Below are 23762 nucleotides of genomic sequence, written 5' to 3'. Positions count from 1 at the left end.
TTGGTTTGACTCTGGCCCGCGGAGCGTGTAAATGGCGACTCGCCTGGAAGCTGAAAGGCGAGCAGGCTCCTGACGAGGGGCTGGCAGCTTAATCCCAAACCACCACCCCCTCCAGCCCCCACTGCCCGCACACCCGCTGCCCTGCCTGCTCCGGCCAGTCACGGGAACGGCTCCCGGCTTTCAGCACCATGGCCAGTGTCTTCCCCCCCCCGCCCCCGGTTTTGCTCCAAGCACCAGTCTTGGGCGGCGCAGGCAGCCCTGCACCGAGAGCCGCGCGGCTGCGCAACAGGCACCGCCGGGCAAACTGCGAGCGGCCAGAGAACCCCGCGGAGAGCGAAGCTGCTCCACGCGCCCCGAAGCCGGCAGCGAGGGCTGGGCATGGCCTGGCTTCCCCCCTCCCCGCCCCCCGCCGCCGCGGGGACCCTCCCGCCCAGCCTGTCTGCGCCAGGCCGGCGTACGGAGCGGCGCTGCACTGGGGGCGGGAAGGGCGTCGCGCGCCTCACGCCGGGCGCAGCCTTTGTGAGGGTCTGAAGGAAAGAGACGGGAAGTGAAGCAATCAACCAAAGGGGACCCGGTCGTACTGAGGACCAGCACGAGCCACATGCTGGCCAGGCCCTTGCAGCGTGGCCCTGCACCTGAGGGAGGTGCTCGATGAAGCCCGCAGTCAATGCGAGGGACTCTTCTGGCTGCTGTTAAATGAAACAGAAGATGCCGACGCCTAGTAGAGGCCCTCACCCTCCCCATCACCTGGCACATACACACCCGCAACCCCGTCGCCGCCTCGCACCACGTGCATGTACCCCACACCTCCCCTTCCTCTCACCCCTGGACACACCCCACAGCCGCCACCCCTCATCACTCCAGTGCACCTCACAACAGCCCTGCTCCGCCTCTCCTCACCCACGCCAACGTCCCCCCCACGTAAATACACCCCGCACCCCTCGTATACACACCCTCACCGCCCCCACACCCCGTCTCCCCCACACCCCCACTCTCCCTTCCCCTCACACACCCCACATCCCCACTCTCCCTCCCCCATGCCCCACAGACGCCACTCCCCCTCACCCCCCCCCACTCTCCCTCCCCACCTCCTCTCCCCAGGCCCCGGTCTCCCGCCCCTCACCCCCATCCTACCACCCTCAGCGTCTCTCTCCTCCCTCTCTCACCCACACGGGACCTTCCTGAACTGCGCGCACTCACTAGCAGACGCAATGGGGGGGAGGGGAGAAAAGAGCTAGAAGAATTGAGGACAAACAGCTTTAAAGCGCCCTCCACACTGCGCTAGGGCCCTGCAAGGCCCAGGAGCGATAAATGGGCAGGGGCCTTGCGCCCCTTTCTCAACAGAGAACTCCCCTCCCGTGGACACCACTGGCAAAGCTCCCCTGCAGTTCAACTGGAGCCGAAGCTGGGCGCTCCCAGAGCTACGCCGGGGGAGTCTTGTGCCAGCTGGGCCATGGGACGCTGCCCCCAGTCCTCCGAGCGGCGGCCAGCTCTACAAACGGCCTGAGAGAGAGTGAGCTCCCGCAAGCCGCGGGGCGGAGAGCGGGACACGCCCCGTGGGGGGCTTGGCCAGCGAGGGCCGGGTTGGAGCGTGGCTCGCTCGGGAAGAGGGGGCGTCCTGGGCTTCACCCTTCAAATCAGCCTCCGCCCTAGGAACGGCTGCATCGGCTCCTGACTTTGGGGGGCCCCTTTTCTCCCCACGCGCTGAGTTAGGAGAGGAAGGGCAGTGGCCTAGGACACTTCATTCCGACAGCCCCGGGGCCAGGCTGTCCAGTGCGCCGGTGAAGAGCGAGCGCTGCTCCGATGGGCGGGGGCTCAGTGACAATAGCTGAGAAGAGGCTCCCAGCCCGAGCGGTTATTTTTCACTGTTGCCTTTTCTGTGGGGGCTGTGCGTGCGTTTTTGTTCCCAATACCCAAATTTCTTTTGTTCTACAAATTGCCTCAATAGCGTCTCTTTGCTGCTTGCAAATCGGCTCAGCTGACAACAATTAGCATCACAATAGCCTTTTGGCCCAGCAGCACCTCTTTGTTTCTCGGCCACATTGCAATGGGGCAGGGGAGAATGCTTTCCGAGAATCTGCGGAGAAGAGGAAATAAAGAGCGGCCATAAATCTACCAACTACAAATTGAACCCCTGGAAGGGGGAAAAAATACAAGATTCATGTTTTCAGACAGCATTTTATAACCAGTCTAAGCCCCAGACAAAACCCATGGGGATTGGAGAAACTCTACACTGTAATTAGCAACTCGGTTTTGTAAAGTCGCTTGACAACGCTAGGGTGCTTCCAGTTGCAAGGAACGGAAGACATGGCAGCGAGCTGGAGTCTGGGTCCTGCAAAATCCCCCAGGGCTCCGTCCCCGGGAGCGTGTTTCAGGTTTTATTATTTTGCACCTAGTTAATTTAAGAGATAAACTTTAAACCTGCCCACACTGATCCTTAGAGCTGCTTCCCCACCTTCAGCGTTATTCAGTGCTGTGTAACTGCATTGGGCTGAGTGATGGGAATTTCTTGGGGCAAGGACGGAGCTGTATACATGGTTTGTAAAGCACTCTTTAAATACCTATAGTGCACTCTCACTATAAGCAATAACTATGCTTTGCTACATTCATCTGCACACAGCTCCTGAAAGTTACTTACATTTGTAGCATGGGATAGCAGCAATGAAAAGATGTTTTATTTCGTTTTTAACTATTCAGCTAAACCAATGATAATGGCACGGGGAAAAGAGTCCATGTAATTCTGTAGAGCAATCGCCTCAGGGATTTTAAAGATGCTTAGAATACTGAGTATAAATGCTGATGAGATGCAGCTGCATTTGAAACTGCAATAATGAGGCCAAATTCTGCTCCCCTTTTGCAGAACTCCCACTGAAGTCAATGATAGAGAGAGTAAAGGAAGCAGGAGTTGGGCCATGATTTCCAATCACTCCACATCAAGCAGGATAAAAGCCAGCGAGAAGTCTAACTGTGCTGCAGAAGGAAGAGAAGCTGAATTGTGTCTTTGGTTTTATCTAGGGAAAGGTTATACAATGCACATTCCGACTGCCCACAAGGCCACAAAACTGTTTATACAATTCTCTACTTCTTATTCCATAATTTATGGATCCTCTGTCCCAAGATGGGCATTGTGAGGAAACTGTGACCTGTTGAATACCCACCACGTTCCACCCCAGAGCCAGCTGCATCTTAGTTAAGGATGAAGCGATTCCTAGGACAAATCCTGCTACTCTTATTCATGAAAATATCCCCATTGAAGTTAATGGGACTTCTAGTAAGGCAAGAAGCTTTGGCCCATAGTGTATAAGTAACCTCGATCTCTTTGGGGGGATGAAATATGAAATATTCTTTTTTACAAATGCATGAGTTGTGTTCAGATGAAGACTAGTTTAAAATCTTTGTGCGTGAAAAGTGGGGGAAGTTCAACAACATCAAAAACATATTGAAATCATTTCATAACTAACCAAAGACTAGGAAATAGTGATTTTATAGGGAAAGAGGCAATTTTGCTTTAAAAAAAATCATCTACTCCTTCATTCATGAAAATACTCCTCAAGTGTTGAAGCAGCTACACCAGAAAACCCAACTTTTAAAAAAAGTAACCAAATATATTACTGTCCTAACCCTCCTTCCTGCTGTGAATTTCTCATTCAGCGGGACTATAACACTTTCAGCCTGACGTTTCCAGGTGCACACTTTTCTCGTCCTGTAAACAACTGAATATTGCAATAAGCCACCAATAACTCATTAATCTCGTGTCATTAGATTAAATCCCCAGGCATTAAACAACACCTTCCTTCATTCGTCTGTTTGCTGTTCCCCCCATCCGGGTTTTGATTAGTGCCATATATCTTCTCTCTGAATTCAATAGAAAACTTCAGCGGAAGTGAAATGGATTACTTGTGAAAGATGATAAGAAGAAAGAGATTAGACTGAGTTTTATATATAAATGGCGTATAGTGGTGGCTTTAGTAAGTGCGAGAGTCTTATGGGGTTATTGTATTATCAAGATGATCTCGGTTTTTTAGCACTTGCACTTGGTACTTTCAAAACTGCTCGCCGCCCCGTGAGTGATTTACACTGCAGAGAGGAACGTGCATACCAGCTGCATAACTCTCCCAGAATGTTTTCATAAGTGTAAACACAATAGTGCCCACAGCAGCCAAGCAGCTAGGATTGTTACGTTTAGTCTGAGTTCAGTGTGAAGCTTTGATTGCATGTGTTTTTAGTGTGGGAGGAGGTCCGCTGAGATATGGCGGTAGGATGGGGCGACTTCAGGACAGAATATCGGCCGCAAATTTTGAGACTACTAGGAGTTGGAGGCAGGGATCAAAGGCATTATGTAAATCCCTATGTTTCTGCATTTAAAGTGGAGCCCTGGAGCAATATTCTACGGACAGTAGCATGCTCAACTCCTTGGTGATTCATTCGTTGGTAGCCCCCAAATGTGTGTGCTAAAAATTCTTCTGAAAAGACATTATACTATAACAGCGCTAAAAGAGACAGGCTTTATTTTCCTTTTTTGTTTTTTAATTAACACCACCAAACCTGTTTAGTACAATCATTTAAACCGGTGCCAAAAATAATCTTATGTACAAAATATATATTCGTTATGAAATATAATCAATAAATACCAACAGTGAAAAAATTAATATAATTTACCATTTCCAAGTACAAAAATTTGATTTTTAAAGACGTGCTACCATCTTACATCAAAAAGAACTTTGTCTGAAACTTACCAACCGGTGAAATATTGATCACATACACCCAAACCGCCCATAGGTGAGCGAGAGGTTCCCCAATTACAAAAAGAAAAAAAGTATCCCTCTCTAAGCATTCAGAGTTCCTAACGCACCCTACGTGCTCCGGCTCTAGCAGGAGCCCTGGAAAGTGCATATCCATTGGGTTGATCCCCATTATCTTTTAAGGCAAAGCGAGAAAAGCTGATTTCAGAGTCACTTCCAAGATCATTCTCCTCTCCTGGGGTCGGGAGGCAGTGCGTGTCCAAAGAGGTGCATGGTTTGACCATCCGTGCATCGTTTTTGTGTTTGCAGCTGCAAACAAGTCAAGGGAAAGAAAGAGAAGGGGTGGGGGGGGGAATCCCCAAAACACAGTTCTGGCCTCAGACAAACTCTGGGAAGGCATGAGGGCTGTGCCTGGGGCAGGCCGCGGTGTCCGCAGCCTGGTAAGAGCGCCCTTCCTCCAGGGAGTCAGTGGGGCTCAGGCTGCCAGCCTGGGAGACTGGAGAGTACAGCGAGTCCCATTCACAAGGCGAGATGCTGCCGGGACTGGTCAGCTCCAGCAGGCAAGCGGTGCTAGGGGGCTGCCGGAAAGGCTCCCTGGCCAGCTCCTGCTGCCCCACGCTCAGGAGGCTGTGGTCGGCCATCCGCAGGGTTTCGGTCAGTGCCCAGATGTAGTTATGGGCAAACCTCAGCGTCTCAATCTTGGTGAGCTTGGCGTCGTCGGGGAAGGTGGGGAGGACGCTGCGAAGAGCATCCAGGGCGGAGTTGAGGTTGTGCATGCGGTTCCTCTCCCTGTCGTTGGCTTTCATCCTGCGGTTCCTCTTCTGCTTCGTCAGCACCACTTCGCTTTTGGCTTTTGTGCGTCCCCTTCTGGCCTTCTGTTTCTTCTGCGGGCACTCCGGAGAGGGGGCTCTCCCGGGCCCCTCGTCTGCAGGGCAGCCTCCTGCCTGCAGCCGAGTCAGGGAAGGGTTGGGAGAGGAAGGCAGGCTGCCAGTGCCAAGGGAGGAAGCGGAGCCTTCATCGTCAGACACACCATAGTACTGATCCCCCTCGCTGTTCACCTGGGCACCAGGAGAGCAATCGGTCTTGGGAGACATCCTGCAGGGAAACCCAACGCACAGGGAATCGTCAGTTTCCATTCAGCTCCATGCACGCTACACAACAAAACCTGTTCACACAGACACTCTAGGGACTGATCCTGTGTCTAATTCAGGGCAACAAGGCAGCTGTCCCCCGGGACTCCTGGATCTGCGCAGGCTATGGGCGTGGGGGGAGAGAGCCCAGGTACTCGTAAAATACAGATTTAGATCCGAGTGGGCAATAATTCCCAGCTGCTATTGGCAGAAAGAGTGAAGAGGGCGCTTACCTGGATCCCCTGGGGGTGAAGCTGGCGCTGTGGGAGTTGCACTGTTGCAAGAGCCCAGCCAAATTGGTTCCCCGTCTTCTGACCCCTTGGGGATGCGGAGCAGCCTCCTCTCAAGTGCAGCAGAGTGAAGGCTTTGCGTCAGGCACACGACCGCCTTTGAGCTCCTATATATACCGGCCTGAGACAATGGGGATTTCCTGATCAATACAGCGTGTGCCCCCTTGGCACGCTTTATCTTATCAGCCCGGTGTGGAGTGTGCCTGGCTCATTCCTGCCCGCCACCGGCCAATCAGAGAGGCGGCTTGGGGCCGAGCCACGCGAGCCCCTCACTACTCCTCGCACAGCTGGAATCCCAACAAAGGCCAGCGTGGGGAGGAGGAGCAGGAAGACGGGGGGAGGCTACAGCCCCATTCTCCCTCGGCGATAGTCCTGAAAGGATCGCTTCAGCAGCTCTCGGGTCACCAGAGAACACGCCCTTCAGCTGGAAAACTCTCCTTTGCAACTATTTGTTTCTGCACCCCCCGGCTGTGGCAGGACACGGCTGCTGCTCACTCTACACAGGATCGGTGCTCACTTAGCCCCTGAACTCAGTTGCTTCTCCTCGTCTTTCAGCCAGTTGCTCTTTCACTATAACTGATTAACTGGCGTGCCCCATGCGCGGTGCTGCCCGCACCTGCTCCAGCCAGGAGAGATGATCCAAAGTAAATAACCCAACTAGCTACGCCAGCTTCTCACAAGGTCACAGTTTATTCATTTCTTCCATTCTGGGGGTGGGGGGAGAGGGACCCCTTAGCCCTGCGGTCAAGCAAAATCCCGAGCAGTTCCCATGCACCCTGGTTCAGATTTCCGGTTCCCTCTAGGCGTCACCAACAATAAACCACTCGCAACAATCTTTCAAAGCTACACAAGAATGGGGCAAAATTCTTAAACACGCTTGATCCCTTGTTTTCAGGTTTGGCAAGGGCAAAACAGCTCTTGTTGTGCTCAACGCCTACCGAGAATTGGGCATCTGAAATATCTGATCTGGTGTAGCCCAGTAACTACGAGGTTGCGGGGAAATACATGGTGGGACGAACAACAAACAACATCACTTCTTTTCTTTAGTAAATCACTTCGGAACGTACTTTAAATGGTACCATTAAATGATCTCAGTGCCAACTTTTCTTTTTCCTGTAAACCCACCTGATTTTAAAGATGGTGAAACATGATCTCAGAGATACTTAAGCAACAATTTCCTTATACTGACAAGTCCCCAAAATAATAAGCAACTTCACAATTTGTTTTAGGAGCAGGTAGAGACACTGGAGGTTTCCACAGATGGAGACTTGAAACCCACTTTTTAAAATTTGGATTCATACAAGAAATTGAGTTTCCAGGAAGAAAAAATATGTTGAGCAAAATGACAATGTTCTATGTATATCTTCTTTGCCTTTGCCTTGCCCTGTCAATCCAGGTTGGTGGTTCTTGGTGTTCTTCATCACCAAGCATTCTTGACACCAAGCTTCTTCATGTCCTATTTCAGTGTCTTGAACCACCTTTTTGTAGGTCTGTCTCATGGTCTTTGGCCCCTGACTACAAGCTCTTGTACTCTCTGGCCAACATATATCACAGTTAGGCATCTCCTATGGCACAGCCATCGCAGTAGATACTCCTCAGCTTTTCTGTGATGGGGGCAACCTGCATCAGGCTCACAGTATTTCATTGCATAGCCTATCAGCTCTCCTCTTGCCCAGCATCCACCTAAGCATTCTCATTTGGGCAGTGTGAAGTAGTTGTTATTCTCTCTTCCTCATTGGCCAGCATTCTGACCCATACCTCGTGGCTGGCCTAATCCCGATTTTATACACTTTGCTCTTTAGTTTAGCTGGCGTATTCTTATCACAGAGAATTCCCATCAATTCCCTCCACTTGCACCAAGTGCACCACTTGCAACTCCTAACATCCACATCGTGGTTCAACACTGTCTAGAGGTATTTAAAATGTTTAAATTTAAGTTAAGTGCCTCTATGTATGTGTGTGTGTGTGTGTGTATATATATATATATATATATATATATATATATATATATATATATATATATATAATAAAATGTAGGTGCCATATTAGCAAAATAAAACAAGGAGCCCCAACACTGAGAAAATAGGTAATGAGAGACTTTAAAGAAAAAGCATAGCCTGAAGCAGTAAGAATTCCTGCGCTTGCTACACCTGTACTGTCCGGGAGCTTTGGGAAATATTTCTATAGATCAACTGACATTAAACTGTAGGGATTCAATATCTCTGTGGAATCATAGTTACTGGCAATAATACTTATATCTTACATTTATATTTGGGTATTAGACAAGCTAAACTACATCATGCAAACTCAGCAGGATGATATGCAGATTAGGAGTAGGGATAACTTCCACCACCATTGGAAGGCAGCCATCTCTGGGGTGAAATGCCATGGTATCGAAATGACATGGTAAGTGGTACCAACTGGCAAACTCTATCAAATGGAGAGGTTAACAACTATAAAAGCTCATTCATCTAGGCATTTTAATTGGGCCGTTTCATTTCTCGAAGCTAAAGGAATCATATGGCCCTGCCTCAGAGTAACTGCTAGAAAGGTGCCCAAGAGCTATGGCACAGTCAACGCAACTAAAAGACACCCGTGCTCCAAAAAGGGATGCCCTAGAGGATGTTTGTGGGAGGTTACTGCCAGTTATTTTTCCTCTCCTTGTCTTAAAAAAAAAGGATAATGCTGTATTTGTTCTCTTTTGGGGCTTGATCCTGTGCCTACTGAAATCAATGGCAAAGCTCTCAATGACTCCGCTTGCAGGATCACGCCCTGTACGCTCCCCCGGTATGTTCCCCATGGTTTGTTTCCCAAGAAATTCACACTCGTAACGTGATGCCCGGGATATACATCTACTGCCCCTGAAAGAGACATACCTCTCATGCAGACTGCCTGTGAGACATCTGCCATGCCTATGCAGACTTCTCCTTCAGAGACATCTAACTCCATATGTGGTCCCCTTCCGTGAAGGGGCACTTCCTCATGTGGGGTCCCCACTTCCTGATATACTCAACCTTCCCATCAAATATATATTAACCTATCAGCTGGATGGAATAAGGCTTAAGACAAAAGTAAATAAGTAGTAACAGAGAGAGATCTAGCAAGAGAGCCAATGTAGGGGCACCCAGAAAATTCTTCATGTTTTTCCATGTTTGCTTCAACTTGATTCTATGTGTGTAAGCTCAGATGCCTTGGATGACCCTTTCATCACTTGCATCCAGTACAGTCTTTTATATACCCCTTTTCTCTTTGGTGAATTCAGCACAAGGATCCTAAGAAGCCTACATGGGGCAGGTGTATTGAGCTGGGCTAATATGTTTAGCCTTGGCCAAGGTAAATAGATAGTACGTCATAACTGCCTCAAGTTCACATCCCCTTGCCCATGAGACACTTGTCGCACTATGTAAATTGACCTCCTAAATCACATGCTCCCTTTGGCCCCCTTTCCCCTCTCTCCACTGAATGAGAGGAAAGGACAGCAGCCACCTGTGAACTCCTTCACCTTCACCTCCTTTATGCAGCAGAATGCAAAGCAGGCGGAGTCTCCCAGAGTGTGCTCGCCTACTCCCCATAAAGAAAAGCAAGATGGGGAGGCCTCCCCTAGGCCATTCCACACCCCCAAAGAAAGGTTCTGTATCTATATCTAAGTGCTTATACAGACCCCAAACTGTGGTATCTGAGCAGCTTGCCCAGCAATAATCAAGGAATCATCCTTCAGAGTCGGTTCTGCCCTTCCCCCCCCCATTACTCTACAACCAGATACTTGGGGGAGGAGGACAGTCTTACTAGGCAGGCCTGCTGCCCCTCTCATTCAAGGAGCATCTGAGAGGGAAGGCCTCTCTGGCCAGGCTCTCACTCCCCTCCCTTATAAGAACAGAATGGTTTTCATGCCAGGCTGTGATCCTGGTTTCCAACAGGACCCAATTAACTTGGAAAAATATAGAGATATATGATGTGAATGAGGAAAAAGTAAGTCAATACCTGTATTTAGTTTGAATGAACCACTAGTTCAGTAGGTGGAGGAACACCACTAGACGGTGAGGGCTTAACCTTATAAATAGCTGAGAGCACAACAAAAGCTCTGGACTAGAACCTTATGCAGGCTTCTAAAAATTAGGCAGAAAACCAAAATAATAGAAAACAGACCGGATCCACGCAGTGAGGATGGAAACCAACGGCATTCAGCTATTAGCCCAGTCGTGGGACAATTTGGTTTTCTTTACATTGCAGGAGGCTGGTGTTCCAGCCTGTGCGTGAGAAAAAAACATTCCCCTTTAAGATGAGTATAAGGTTTTGCTCTCAAGACTCAGCTGTACTAAACAAAGAGCTATTAGGTCCTTTGGCCAAAAAAGATAACGTGTTTAGCTTTGGGGGGAGCCCAGAGAAAAGGAGCTCTGCTGAGAAGCTTGTTCCCTGCGAGCAGTCCGGGAGAAGTGGGGAGGCGCCCCGTGAGCAAAGCCAGGTGCTTTCTTTCCCAAGGGAGAAGTGGAGCTTTCCCCAGCACCCACCGGGAATGGTTTGGAGCCCTGCTGCAGACAGAATCCCCGGGGAAAGCTGATGTCACGAATTCTGAGACCTAAACTCTTTTCCCCCCTGAAGAACTCGCTCAGAGCAAAGGATCAGGAGCAGTCACTTCAGTGCGCAAAACGTGCCAGGGGTTTTTGCGCAATAGCAATTCTGAGCAGCATGATTTATCTGTGCGGGGGCAGGTTTAATTTCCCAGGGTTTCGATTTTAAAGGATATGACATTTCTAAATGTCCAGAAGCCACTCATCGACCAGAGGGGGGAAGAGACAAGAGTGCTTCTAAAGCACACACAATATGGTTTGGAAGCCTTTAAAGGTTCACTTTCCTTCACCAAAACCACTCCTGACATCACTGAAGTTTGGCCGTGGGGATTCGAGCTGGGAGCTGTAACGGATATCTATGTGTAAAGCGGTGGTGCTGAAACAGCTCCTTCTCTAGGGCTGGAAACGTGTCCTCTGGCCCTTCGCTGCTCGCCCACTTCAGCAGGGATCTTTGGGCTCCCCCCTCCCCAGCTTGGCACATGGTGCCCCTTTGCGCACTGCAGTCTCCAGAAGCGCAGGAGAGAGGCAGGGTTAACATGAGGCTCCCAACGGCATGTGCATCTGGTGAGTGCCTGTGATTGCTTTAAAAAGGGAGGCTGCTTGGGGTCTGAAAGCCTTGTTCGTTCATTTTTCAGGGGGACTGGAAGGGGGGACACTTTTCTTCCCTCTCGAATTTTGTGTGCCCTTTTAGATTTGCAACAAGGGAAAAATGAATAGCAAGGCCCTGGCAGATTTTTGTGCTTGTGCAAATGGTTGACAAAAATCTGGTGAGCGAGTTTCCAACCCTTAGACTGCCCACTTCAAACGTCCTTCAAACAAAAGCTGAAGAGGAAAAGAAAGCCCCACCTGGTACCACTGTTTGCTAAAATAATAATAAATAGATTTCGTTTAATAAATAATTACAAGAGATTGTAAAGTGGAGTGCTTTGGGAAACATTAATCATGGGGCTGGGGGCAGCCATCACCTGCTGGGAAACAAGGCAACTTTATTGTTAAATCACCTTCAGACTGGCACTTTCTGATAACTCTCTCCTATTGCCACAATGACTGGTCGGTTCTGTTTACTCATAGTTAGCATAACAAGCACAATATTACCACAAACGTGATAAAAATCTAGGGGGGGACTGCATTAGGTTCCTACTCACACCTGTCTGGGCAGCTTCAGTACAGAGCTGGCATTAAATGGCCCTTCCAGGAGGGGCCCTTATGTCGTTTACATTGGACTATTTTATACTACTTTATAACAGGTTTACTGCAATCCCTATCTCCCTGCCCTATTTGTCTTATTTTATTGAAAACATATGGTAACCAGTTGAGCTCCATCCCATCTTTCATCTGCCAGGCGTTGGGAATGTTTTGCAATCTGGGGCTTGCCTGCAGGCTGCTCTGACCAACTGGTGCTGTTTAATTTAAGGAAGGGAGTTGAGATAACACTTGGCCTGTTTTTGTCTCTCTCCCGCACACAAACTTCGAATGTAAATACAATTTAATAAAATAAAATAAACGGTCTGCACAAGGGGCAGCCCCATGCGCTCTGGGAGCCTTTTTGGGTAGGTGAGAGGGCCACCATATGCCATTTTACAGGCGAGCCCAAGGCGCACGAGGAGCACTTGGGAGGGGAAACACACAAGAAGGGAGACAAGCGATGGGGCTCTCAAAAGTGGCCAGAGCCTTTATTTACACGTCCCCGAGTCCCCCATTCAGCAAATGACAAACAAACTCTTGAGATCGCTTTAGCGGAAACGAAGGAGCTGGGCAGCACTGAATGCGTGAAAAGGTGCGGTGCGCACCGTACCACCTGTTGTGGGAGCGAAGGCGTCTCAGAGCCCCACTGCTCTGCTTTCCCTTCCTTCCCCCCTCCCTCCCCCCCAGCCAGGATGTGGAAGCCTATTAAAAAGATACTGTGATTTGTGGTGACATATGTTTAGCGAATATGTGCATACTCCACAGACACAGAGAGAGCAGCTGCTCTGGCTAACATACCTACCCATAATATAATACCTGTGGCCGGCATCCTTGCGCCCTCTTTTGAGATGACAGACCAACTAATCTTGCTGACAACGGCTCTATTTTGTGACTTTATTGTCAAGTTCAACAGATGTACGTTTCTCCCCCCACCCCAACTCTCACCCACACATACACAAATGTGTTGTTAGGACACAAGGCCACATATGCCAGGCGCGAGGTGCACATATGCCCCCCTTTGTGAAAGGCAGCTAATTCAAACAATATTTCTCCCGAGGAAAAAAACAAACCAAACTGCACCAAGCGGAGCTCTGCACGTGCCATGAACTGTATCTTCCCTTCTGCGAGCATCCAGGGTGCGCACCCAGACCTGAGCCAACAGGGGCAAGTTGGCTTGAAGGCTGGGAAGCCCCTTAGCATTCACTCTCGGGGCATGGCAGGGGTGACCGCGCTACAACAGGGGCTTAAAGATGGTTCGGACAAAACGCTCACAAAGACCTCTGCGGTCTGGGCTCTGGGGAAATTTGTGTTTGTCCCAGCCGCTCCATGCGCCCCCTTCTCCGACCTATCCACTGGGAAAGCTGAGCCAAATCACTGGGAGGGCGGTAGGAAAAATATCCTGTATCTTTGGTCTCAGAGGCATCTTTGCCCCTTGGGCAGCGCTCTGGTCCGGCTTGACACGTAGGATAGAGAAGTTAGCGGGAAAGGAAGAGGTGGAGACCAGGGGGCCCCAGACCTGGCCTTGCGTGAGAGTGGATGCCAATTGGAAAGGCTTTACGACAATGAATTTCTAGAAACAAGTTTTCGAGCCGGCTCTGAAATTAACCTCTAGGGGCTGGAGCGAGCCTCGGGGAGCCTGAGAATCAGACTGGACTCGTCTGTAAAACACTCTGAACAAGGGAAGAGGACCCGTTTGTCTCCCCCTCCTCGTGCTGGTAAGTTTCCCAAGACACCTTTGAGGGAGACATTGACATTTCAACGTAGACCCCACAGTCCTCGTTACCAGAACCGGTTCCTGGGAACCGTGCAAAGAAAGTCCTCACCTTCCGAAACACCGGGCTTCCCCAAGGCACCCCCATGCCTGGAGGTGCCCGCCGCTGATTTGTTTCGCGGAGAAGGAAGGGCAGCGTCCGGAAGAAACCTGGGGAAAGCCGGTTAGTGCGGATTATTTGCGCAGGGCAGACGCATTCCTTGATCTTCCTGCCTTTTCAGAGTGGGTCCTGCCAGTGTGAAGAACACAAAAGTTAGTAAGACTTTTCCTACACAGACCAGTACAATCAAATAAATACACACTCCAAATGACCATGTGTTGTGATTTACGTATCGGAGAGGCGATCAAACATAAGACCCCGGTTACTGGACCTCAGATATCCCGGTCCTTACTGTCAGTAGCTGGCGAATGGATTCTTTTGTCCTTTAAATGCACTTTCCTCGTTTCCTAATTAATCAACCCAGAGACTGTTCAGCCAGAGCAGTTTTATTTGCCTTTGTCCAGTTTTATTTGTCTAAAGCCCAGTTCAGCATAGGCCTCTAAAAGGCACCTCCAGGGATGGATCCGTGGCCTTGAAACGTGCCACCCCTTCCCCTCCAGACAGAATGAAACACACGAGGGCAGAGATCGGGGGGCAAACGCCCCACAACCGGGCTACCCATTTAATTGATCAGGAATGAGGAGGGAAGGGGGACCGTTCCCTTTCTCATCAGACCGCCGCAGAGTGGGCAATCTGGCTCAACAGTGTCCCACTGTGCCCTTTCCCCAGCGCTTCTCCAGCCCCCCGGCGCGCACACACTGACCTAAAGACATCTCCTGGGGTCTTCCTGGGAAATAATTAATTACCCAGCTAACTTTCAAACGCTGTGCAACAATCAGTCTCCAAGTCAGTGAATAGGAAAAGCAGCAAAGGATGTTTTAAAAACCCCAGCAAGTCCCATTTAGCACAGTAAATCTTCCTGCTGTTTAACTGTGTCTTTTGTGTGGCGAGTCCAAAAGGCAGCTCAAGAGAAAACAGCCCTGTCTACATAGAATGAGGTCTCTGGGGTCTTCCTGAGCAACTTGCACACATGCTCGTGGGTTAGCTAGCAACAGGCAGCCCACCCCCAGCTCGTGAGCCAGGGCTATTGAAAAGTCTCAGCTTGCCACCAAAGGGCCCAGTCCTGCACAGCCTTACTCCCGGAGCAATCATTACTCAGGGGAGTAATCCATTGGATGTTCGCATGAGTAAGGACAACCTGCCTTAGGAAAAGCAGCAAAGAGTCCTGTGGCACCTTATAGACTAACAGACTATACGTCTGGCAGTCTATAAGGTGCCACCGGACTCTTTGCCACTTTTACAGATCCAAATTAACACAGCTACCCCGCTGATGCCTGCCTTAGGAAGGGTTTGCAGGATGGGGCTCAACCGTTGCAAAGTTATTGACAATGGGCTGGATCCTGCAGTCACCACCAGGCAAAAACTCAAAGGAAGACACTGAGTGTGAAATGCAGGATCAGGCCCCAATGGCTTTAAACAGCACTTTCTCAACTGGCTGCAAAACGTGGCCATAGAATCATAGAATATCAGGGTTGGAAGGGACCTCAGGAGGTCATCTAGTCCAACCCCCTGCTCAAAGCAGGACCAATCCCCAATTTTTGCCCCATATCCCTAAATGGCCCCCTCAAGGATTGAACTCACAACCCTGGGTTTAAGCAGGCCAAAGCTCAAACCACTGAGCTATCCCTCCCCTCAAAATAGGTCTAACACCTCAGTTGTAGCATTAGTGATTTCAGCCCAGCCATGCATGAAGGAATATGGAATATGTGTGACATACTGGGCTGTCAGGTTAAAGGGTCCCATCCTTCTGCCACAGGAGTCAATGGGAATCAGATGGCAGCAGTATCCAATGCCAAATCAGAGTACATATTTAGTGAATAGATTTGTGGGAATGGGGGTACTGCTGTGTGAAAGCCCTGGCAAAGTGATGGGGTTCATATTTACATCAAATACTCTTCCCTTCTGGGTTTTCAAAGGGCCATGCTTTTAAATGGTAAGACAAACTTCTAGCTTAATCTTGAAGAATTTACTAAAGCCAAACTCCCATTGAAAGTAAGGGCAGTTTTCAGTAAGTGAGGAGGAACAGGCCCTTAGGCTCCAGTTCATCCACCCACATAAGCATGCACCTAACTTGAAGCCTGCCAGTAGTTCCATTTACTTGGAGTCACCTGCTTAAAGTTAGTCATGTGCTTAAGTATCTTGCTGAATTGGGCCCTTAAAGAGCAACTGTAATTAAAATGGCATATACAGATACGATTCAGGCAAAAGGAGCCTTTCACCAGGTGAACTTTCTGGCTGCCCCAGTTTCCTTTAGCAGCCTGGTGTGAAAACTAAATTTTGATATAAGAATAAATGTGGGTAAGCCCCCCTTTTGTCATTATTTCTAAATGATCACTATACATATCAAACTATCAGCTTCCTAAACAAAATCTCCATCCTGGACAAAGCAATTTTTTCTAGGCATTTTGAGGTCCTAACAGGTCAATCAAGTTATAATTGGCTCCAACTGGTACTCCTATAAGCAGTTAAACTCTTCACCTGCCTCTAAGTGTCATTCAAAAAGATTCACAATTCTTTCTGGCCTCTGAAAATAATAAAAGAAATGGCTTCCACTCTAATATGAAAGCACGACTGCTCAAAAGTTAAACACACCAGAACACATGAGAATTGGCAAAGCATAGCAATGAATGATTACTAAAAGCTGTAGTCTATAAAACTGAATTTTCCTCTATATAGTGAATATTTAGATCTGTCCCAGGATAATATCCGCTCCAAATCCCAGAGTAAAACACTGCCAGAAGATATATAGACAAAGTTGGAACTTTCTTTTGTGAATTATTACATAGTATCTAGGGAATCTCCTGGAGTATGAAAGTGCCATTTCATAAGTCATAGAGTAGGAAGAGAAAGAGCCATGATGTGAAAATTAGCTGTGTTTTTGCACATCACACTTTATGTAAAATGAAGATGCTAAACACAAGTGCAGCTAGCAAAACAAAAAGGTTGAGAATCTGATACAAATAAAACATGCAGAAGAGTGAATAACATTTTCATAACCACACACAGAAAAAGTTCTGTTAAAAGAACATTATTACAGTCACAAAATCAAGCATCAAAAAGTTAGGAAAGACAGAATTAAAGTTGCCTGTACAACCTTAATTCACCCTTCCCCCCTTGTGCATATGCAGTATCATGCAATCTTTAATTAAATGTTGACATGCCACTTTTTCCAGAAAAGCCTTGACTGGAATGGGCATCAGGGGATGGATCACTTAATGATTACCAGTTCTGTTCATTCCCTCTGGGGCACCTGGCATTGGCCTCTGTTGGAAGACAGGATACTGAGCTAGATGGACCTTTGGTCTGACCCAGTATGGCTGTTATTATGTTCTTATGTTGTCATTCTGCATCTGGATGGTGCTCACTTAATGAGCAGCTACTCAATATTTTGTTTTATTCCCATTGCTCAGTATGTGGACCTCCGCCTTACTTCCTGCAAACTAATCAAATCCTGCTCTGAAGACAGAATTATTAATTTCCTCAAGGTCTTTTCAATGGCACTCACCACTGTAGCATCTGAGTGCTTCACAGCTATCAATGAATTTATTTTCACAACACCCCTGTGAGATGGGGAGTGATATTTTACAGATGTGAAACTGAGGCCCAGATAAGATTGGCAAAAGTATCCACTAATTCTGGGGGGCCAATCTGAAACCTGTAAGGCCTGCTTTTTCAGTGCACTTAGCATTATATAACATTTTAGACGGCCAAAGCACAGTTTCCATTGATTTCATTTGCAACTGTGAATGCTCAGCACTTCACAGAATCATAGAAAAGTAGAGCTGGAAGGGACCTCAAGAAATCATCAGGTTCAGCCGTCTGCTCTGAGGCAGGACCAAGTAAACCTAGACCATCCTTCACTGGTGTTTGTCCAACCAGTTCTTAAAATCCTCCAATGATGGGGATTCCACAACCTCCTTTGGAGCCTAGTCCAGAGCTCAGCTATCCTTATCGTTAGAAAGTGTTTTTCCTAATATCTAACTTAAATCACCCTTGCTGCAAATTAAGCCCGTTATTTCTTGACCTACCTTCAGCAGACATGGAGAACAATTGATCCGCATCCTCTTTGTAAAACCCTTAACATATTTGAAGATTTATCAGGTCCCCCTCAATCGTCTTTTCTCAAGACTAAACATGCCCAGGTTTTTTTTAACTTTTCCTCACAGGTCAAGTTTTCTTAAACCTTGTAACATTTGTTTTACTCTTCTCTGGACTCTCTCTAATTTGTCCACATCTTTCCTAAACTGTGGTGCCCAGAATTGTACACAGTACTGCAGCTGAGGCCACACCAGTGACAAGTAGAGTGGGACAATTACCTCCCATGTCTCATATATGACATGCCTGTTAAAACACCCCAGAATGATATTAGCCCTTTTCCACAATTGCATCACATTGTTGACTCATTCAATATGTGATCTGCTAAAACCCCAGATCCTTTTAAGCATACTACCACCCACCCGTTATTTTCCATCTTCTAGTTGTGCATTTGATTCTTCCTTCCTAAGTGAAGTACTTTGCACTTATCTTCATCGAATTTCATCTTGTTGATTTCAGACCCATTCCCCAGTTAGTCACGGTTGTTTTGAATTCTAACCCTGTCCTCCAAAGTGCTTGCGGCCCCCTCCCAACTTGGTGTCTATGATGCTGGCAGACCAGCTGCCAGCTTCTGCCAAGGCCCCCAAGCCTCCTTGGACACTGACAAATGCACAGTTAGAAACCAATCTGGCTCACCTGTGAGTTAGCATTGTTAAAACAGATGTTAAGTTGATAAGAATGTGTTTAGTCTTGATGAAATGCTTGTAGGATTCTGTATGTATTGATCTCACTTATAACATCTGTAGCCCATGGTATAAAGTTATATTGAGTGTTTACATTATAAACCTCTGTAACTGTATAACTCACCAAAAAGGAAAGAAGCATTAATTAGTGCCAAATGCTGGACCTGCACACAAAAAGGCCCATTGAAACCAAATGAGCCACTGTGAAACATCAAAGGACAAAGACTTTGTTGATTGCTCTCCCCACACCCAGGAAGAGAGGATCTATGTGTGAACTCATGCCATGAGCTTGAACTCTCGGGAAAGGCAATAAAAATGCCTGACAAAAAGGAACTGTCTCATTATGCTGCTTGGAATTTGGAGAGGGCAATATTCCTAAGCATAAGAAAGGGATCCCCAAGCTGCTTATTTTGGGTTAGGCCTAAAGGACATATAGAGCTTGCATATATAACAGCTACTATCACCTTTTGAAACCTAAAACTGTAACTCATTTGTGTATGTTACGTGCTTTAACCTTGTAAATAACTCTCATTTCTTTTCTTAGTTAATAAATCTTTAGTTTATTACAAAATTTGCTACAAGCGTTCTCTTTGGTGAGACATCTGAGCTGCAATTGATCTGGGGTAAGTGACTGGTCTTTTGGCTACTCCTGGAAGGGCCTGAATATTGGTGTAATTTTTGGTGTAAGGGACATCTATCACAAAGGCAAGCTCGCCTAAATGGCAAGATAGACCAGAGCACCCAAGAGTATTGTCTGTGACTGCACGATAAGGGCCTGAGGAATAGTGCCTGATGAGATCACACTTGATACTTGGTTGGTGAAATCTAAGCCTAGAACTCACAGCCAGTTTGGAGTTTGCACCCCTTTCCTTTACAGTCTGCCCTGAGGTTGGCACTCATGGTTGTGAGCCACTCTAGACAGCTTGACAGTGGCGTCTTCACATTTTATAAGCATACTCTCCACTCCATTATACAAGTTTTTAATGAAAATTTTGACTAGTATTGGACCCACGACTGACCTCTTTGGGGCCCCGCAAAATATATCCTCACAGTTTGACAGTGAATCATCATTAACTACTCTTTCTGCACAGTCTTTCAACTTCTACATATCAGACCACAGGGTCTCAAGTCAGGCACTCAGCAAATGAGAAACACACAATTAGTGACCACCTGTGAAAAGCATGGTTTAAGTGACTAGCTCGGCCTCACACCAGAAACTCTGGCACAGGCACGGATAGAATCCAGTTCTCCTGGGCAGCATTCAACTACCTTACCCATGAGACCATCCTTTTTCTTTCTGCAAACCCTGCCTCTTTCACTACTTACCTTCCAAATTCTGCAATAATGAGGCAGGGGTCCTACAGACAACAACCTCCCTCACTACACAACCCTGATTCACTTCTGAGCAGATCCATCCTGTGCATTGAATGAGGAAGAGGTCCTGGGGGGAAACCATCATATTTGATCATGTAATTAAAGACTGTATCATAATGCATATGCAAAGAGGGCCAAATTAAGGTTACACAAGCAACCTTAATTTGGGCATTTCCTGACTTTGTAGTGCTTGATTTTGAAACCTTAATAATGTTCTCTGAACATATTTTTGTGGGTACTTTCCTAGATTTAAAAAAAAAAAAACTAAGAAAAACAGAAATCATATTGATACCCACCTGGGTCATCAGCAAGGTTGGAATTTTAGCTCCATCACACAGAACTCTGCCACTTGAGCTAATGGAGGAACTGTAGTAGCAGTAGTAGGTTGTCATTCTCTGTCTGGACCAGCATTAGAGGGGGCTGAGCACTTTGTCAGTAGTTTCACAGATATTTGCTCTCAACGGAGGAATGGTGAGACTCAGGAATCTTGATGTTCCACTCCTGGCTCTGGAAGGACTGTGCTCTGGGGGGCACGGATGATTCTGTCCTTTCCCTGAAAGCATGAACCCTCCTGTCCCAGAACCTCCAACCTGTCCCACTTCTGTCTCTTCCCCCACTTGACTCCTCATCGCATTTCCATTTTCCTCACCTAGCTAGTCCCAGTCTCCACTCCTCAGGCTTCTTATCCCAGTCCGAGTCTCCTTGTTCAGCAAATCCTAGTCTCATACCTCCAGATGCCTCATCCCAGTCTCCCCCATTCCCAGCCCCAGTCTTCTTGCTCAGCAAATCCTAGTCTCACCCCTCCGCCTCATCCCAGTCTCCCCCATTCCAAGTCCCCACATCTCCTTCTCATCTGATCGGTCTCTCCCTTCCAATCTTCCATTCCCCCTTCCTCCCAACACACACACATTGACCATCCTCACTGGCTTCTGATCCCAATCTCCCTCCTCAGCCTCCCATACAACCTCAGTGTCATGCCCCCGACCTTTTCCATCTCTTTTCCTAGCCAGTCCTAGTTTTGGCTCCACACCTCTACTCCTTGTCTGATCTGTCTCCCCACCCCTCTCACTTGCCTTCCCACTCCGCACTGATTACAGTCCCAGTCTCCCCATCCAGTCTCAGTTTCTCACCCACCAGCTGGATTGCAATGTCGCCTCCCCACTTCCCTCCTCGATTATCAGTCTCACTTTCCTTGCCTGGACATTCCCAGTCCTAGTCTGCACCCTGGCTCCTAATTCCAATTTCCTCCCACCTCAACTCCCAGTCCCAGTTTTCCTCTTTCCTTTGTCTGTCTGTCCTCCCTTCCAAAGCTTCTTGACCCAATCTACTTCCCTTGCCCTCAACAGAGGCCTGGCTTTTGTCACCTCTGCATTCAAATCAGGCAGCTTCCTCCTCCACACAGCCTAGACCCAGCAGGGAAATCATTGAGAGCACAGAAAAAACAGTCTCTTTGCTCTCAGTTCAGGTGTTTGGCTCAGACCAGCCCACAGCAGCCCAGAGCTGCAATTGCAGGGAAAGTCCTCCTCAACCCCAAGCTGAGCGTGCCCAGTGAAGCCAGAATCTTTGGGGAATTTTGCTACTAAAATCTAAGAAGTCACTATGAACAAGTGCACAATGTGGTTATTTTTAAAAAAATTGTTTATAACATGCCCAAATTTAGACAGATTTTCATGGGGATGATGGCAAAAGGCACATCCCTGATGCAAAGGCCACCCCCAGCGAAATTTTAAGTCCCTGCTCCAAAGCATGGGGGCACTAAAGCTGTTCAATAAAAAGGCCACCAAAATTTTCTAACTTGGCAGAACAATGTATTTTCCTGAGCTTTGTTCTTCGCAATGACTGAACCGCTTTGGCTGAAATTTTCCAAAAAACAGACACCAGGCATCACAAATTTCAGCCCAAATGGTTAATGTTTGGCAAAATTATAAGTAACTGAAAACAGGGTCTTACAATGGGAAGTATTGGGCAACCTTAATAATAGGTGAGCCACCACCCTTGTCTATAATAAAGGCATATATGGGTACCATAGCAAGTCACTTCACATTTGGACAGGGCACATAGTTATACCCATGGAGAAGAGAAAATTGTTTCAGTCTCTGGGAAGATATTTAATTAGAGTCCACTGGGAGAACGCAGTTGTTGCCTGCACTGAGAAAAAGTAGGACTAGAGTCTTTGAACAGGAAATGGGCTTAGCACTTGACGAAAACACATTATCAGGACTGATGGTGGGAAAAGTTCACACAGAAAAGGTTTAGTTTCAGTCCCCTGCTAGCTCTGTGGCCTCGATTCAGCAACGCATTTAAGCATATGCTGAAGTCTGATTGAAGACTGGAATTTCACAGAAGGCCTAAGCAAATAGAGAGATCTGAATGTAAAGGAGTCCCTAGTGTAATCACCTTTCAAATGTTTTATGAAGATCCAGAGGACAAGGTCATGGGTGAGAACTGGAGACAGCATCTGGCTGGAAGTGATGGGTTCTTTAGCAGTTGGGGTATAGGCTTCAGGGGTCCTGTGCTTGCAAGAAGTTGAGGGCACTCCGTTCCCATTAACTTCAGTGGCAATTGAGTGTGCTCAACACTTTCCAGGTTTGAGCCACGTAAGGGAAAACCTGGCACAAGGGCAATTACTAATTAATAATAGTGTCAACCAAGAATGAGTTAAATATCAGAATATGATGTTCCAGACAATCATGTAAAGGGATCAGCTCTTCAGACAGTAAAGTTGAGGTCTTGATGTGATTTCTGTTATCTCAGATCAAGCAAAACCAATGCTTCCCAGCAGCAGATTCCCGGGACATTTTAAGTCGTGGGATGGTCAGTGGGATGCACAAGAGGGTGAAGTCATGAATTCTATTTGGACCCTTAGGAACCTCCCCATGTAGGTAGCACATTTCACACACAGGTTGGAGCGACAGCACAATAATAAGTATTGTTTGTGAAGGAAAGGGAGAGGGGAGATTATCAAAGACAAGTCTGTACCGCCTTGTCTTTTGATTCCTTGCTTCTCAGCTCTCCAGTCTAGACAAACCATTGCAACCAAAATCATCTTCCTCTGCTACTCTTCCCACCACATCACCTCCCCTAAACTCCCTTCCTACAGGTTTCCAGTAACTTTCTATATCAAGTTCAAATTCCTTGTCCTCGCCTTCAATGGTTTACACAGTTCTGGACCTAGGCACCATTTATGTGATGCACTGTGCCCACTTCTCACTTCTTGCTGCTCTTTTTTCATATTGCCCCCCATGCCTGCCAACAACCTCTCTCTCTACTCTGCCACCATGCAACCACACTGACTATCCTCCTTCCCGCCTCAAAGTTCACTTATTTCTGGAAGTTTTGCAGAACTAACCTCCACCTGAAGCTTTCTTCTCCTGCTCCAGTGCCAGACCTTTATATTTATTGTAAAAAAGTAAAATAAAACAAAAAATCCACAGAAACAAACAAGAAATGCAAATTAAAATAGCAACAATCACCCTCTCTCCCACCCGGACCCCAGGTTATTCCTTTACAAAGTGGTATTATCCCAATGACTTTATTCCCCTTCCATTATTCAGTCCCATCCCCTACAGACCCTGGTCTATTGCCCTTTTTTGGTTGACTTACCTAACATAGATTGCAGGCTGCTCAGGGCAAAAACTGTGTCTTCTCACTTGCCTTTAAAGCACCCTGACCATCAATGGCACCATGTAATAATATTGTGTGTGGTGTGCAGGGTGAAAGAGCATAACAGTTCCCAAACATCGTGTGGCGATTGTTGTGCAGTGTGCCATAGGAAATAGTGACGGTTGACAGCAAGCCCAGCTCTGACTGAAGTTAGAGCAGAA

At 47.5% G+C, this 23762-nt stretch overlaps 1 protein-coding gene across 1 annotated transcript; it reads right to left on the bottom strand.

Moving 5' to 3' along the window:
• Positions 1-5119: 5119 nt before the first annotated feature.
• NEUROG3 (neurogenin 3) lies at positions 5120-7583 on the bottom strand. The gene is given in 4 exon segments (XM_007054684.3): positions 5120-5837; positions 6106-6178; positions 6181-6283; positions 7464-7583. Coding segments are annotated over 4 exon segments (1014 nt in total).
• Between the last annotated feature and the right edge of the window lie 16179 nt (positions 7584-23762).

This window comes from Chelonia mydas, chromosome 7 (assembly GCF_015237465.2).
Source record: "Chelonia mydas isolate rCheMyd1 chromosome 7, rCheMyd1.pri.v2, whole genome shotgun sequence".
Classification (NCBI taxonomy): Eukaryota; Metazoa; Chordata; order Testudines; family Cheloniidae; genus Chelonia; species Chelonia mydas.
Note: the sequence above shows the minus strand (reverse complement) of the source record. Positions and strands in the feature narration are given on the sequence as shown.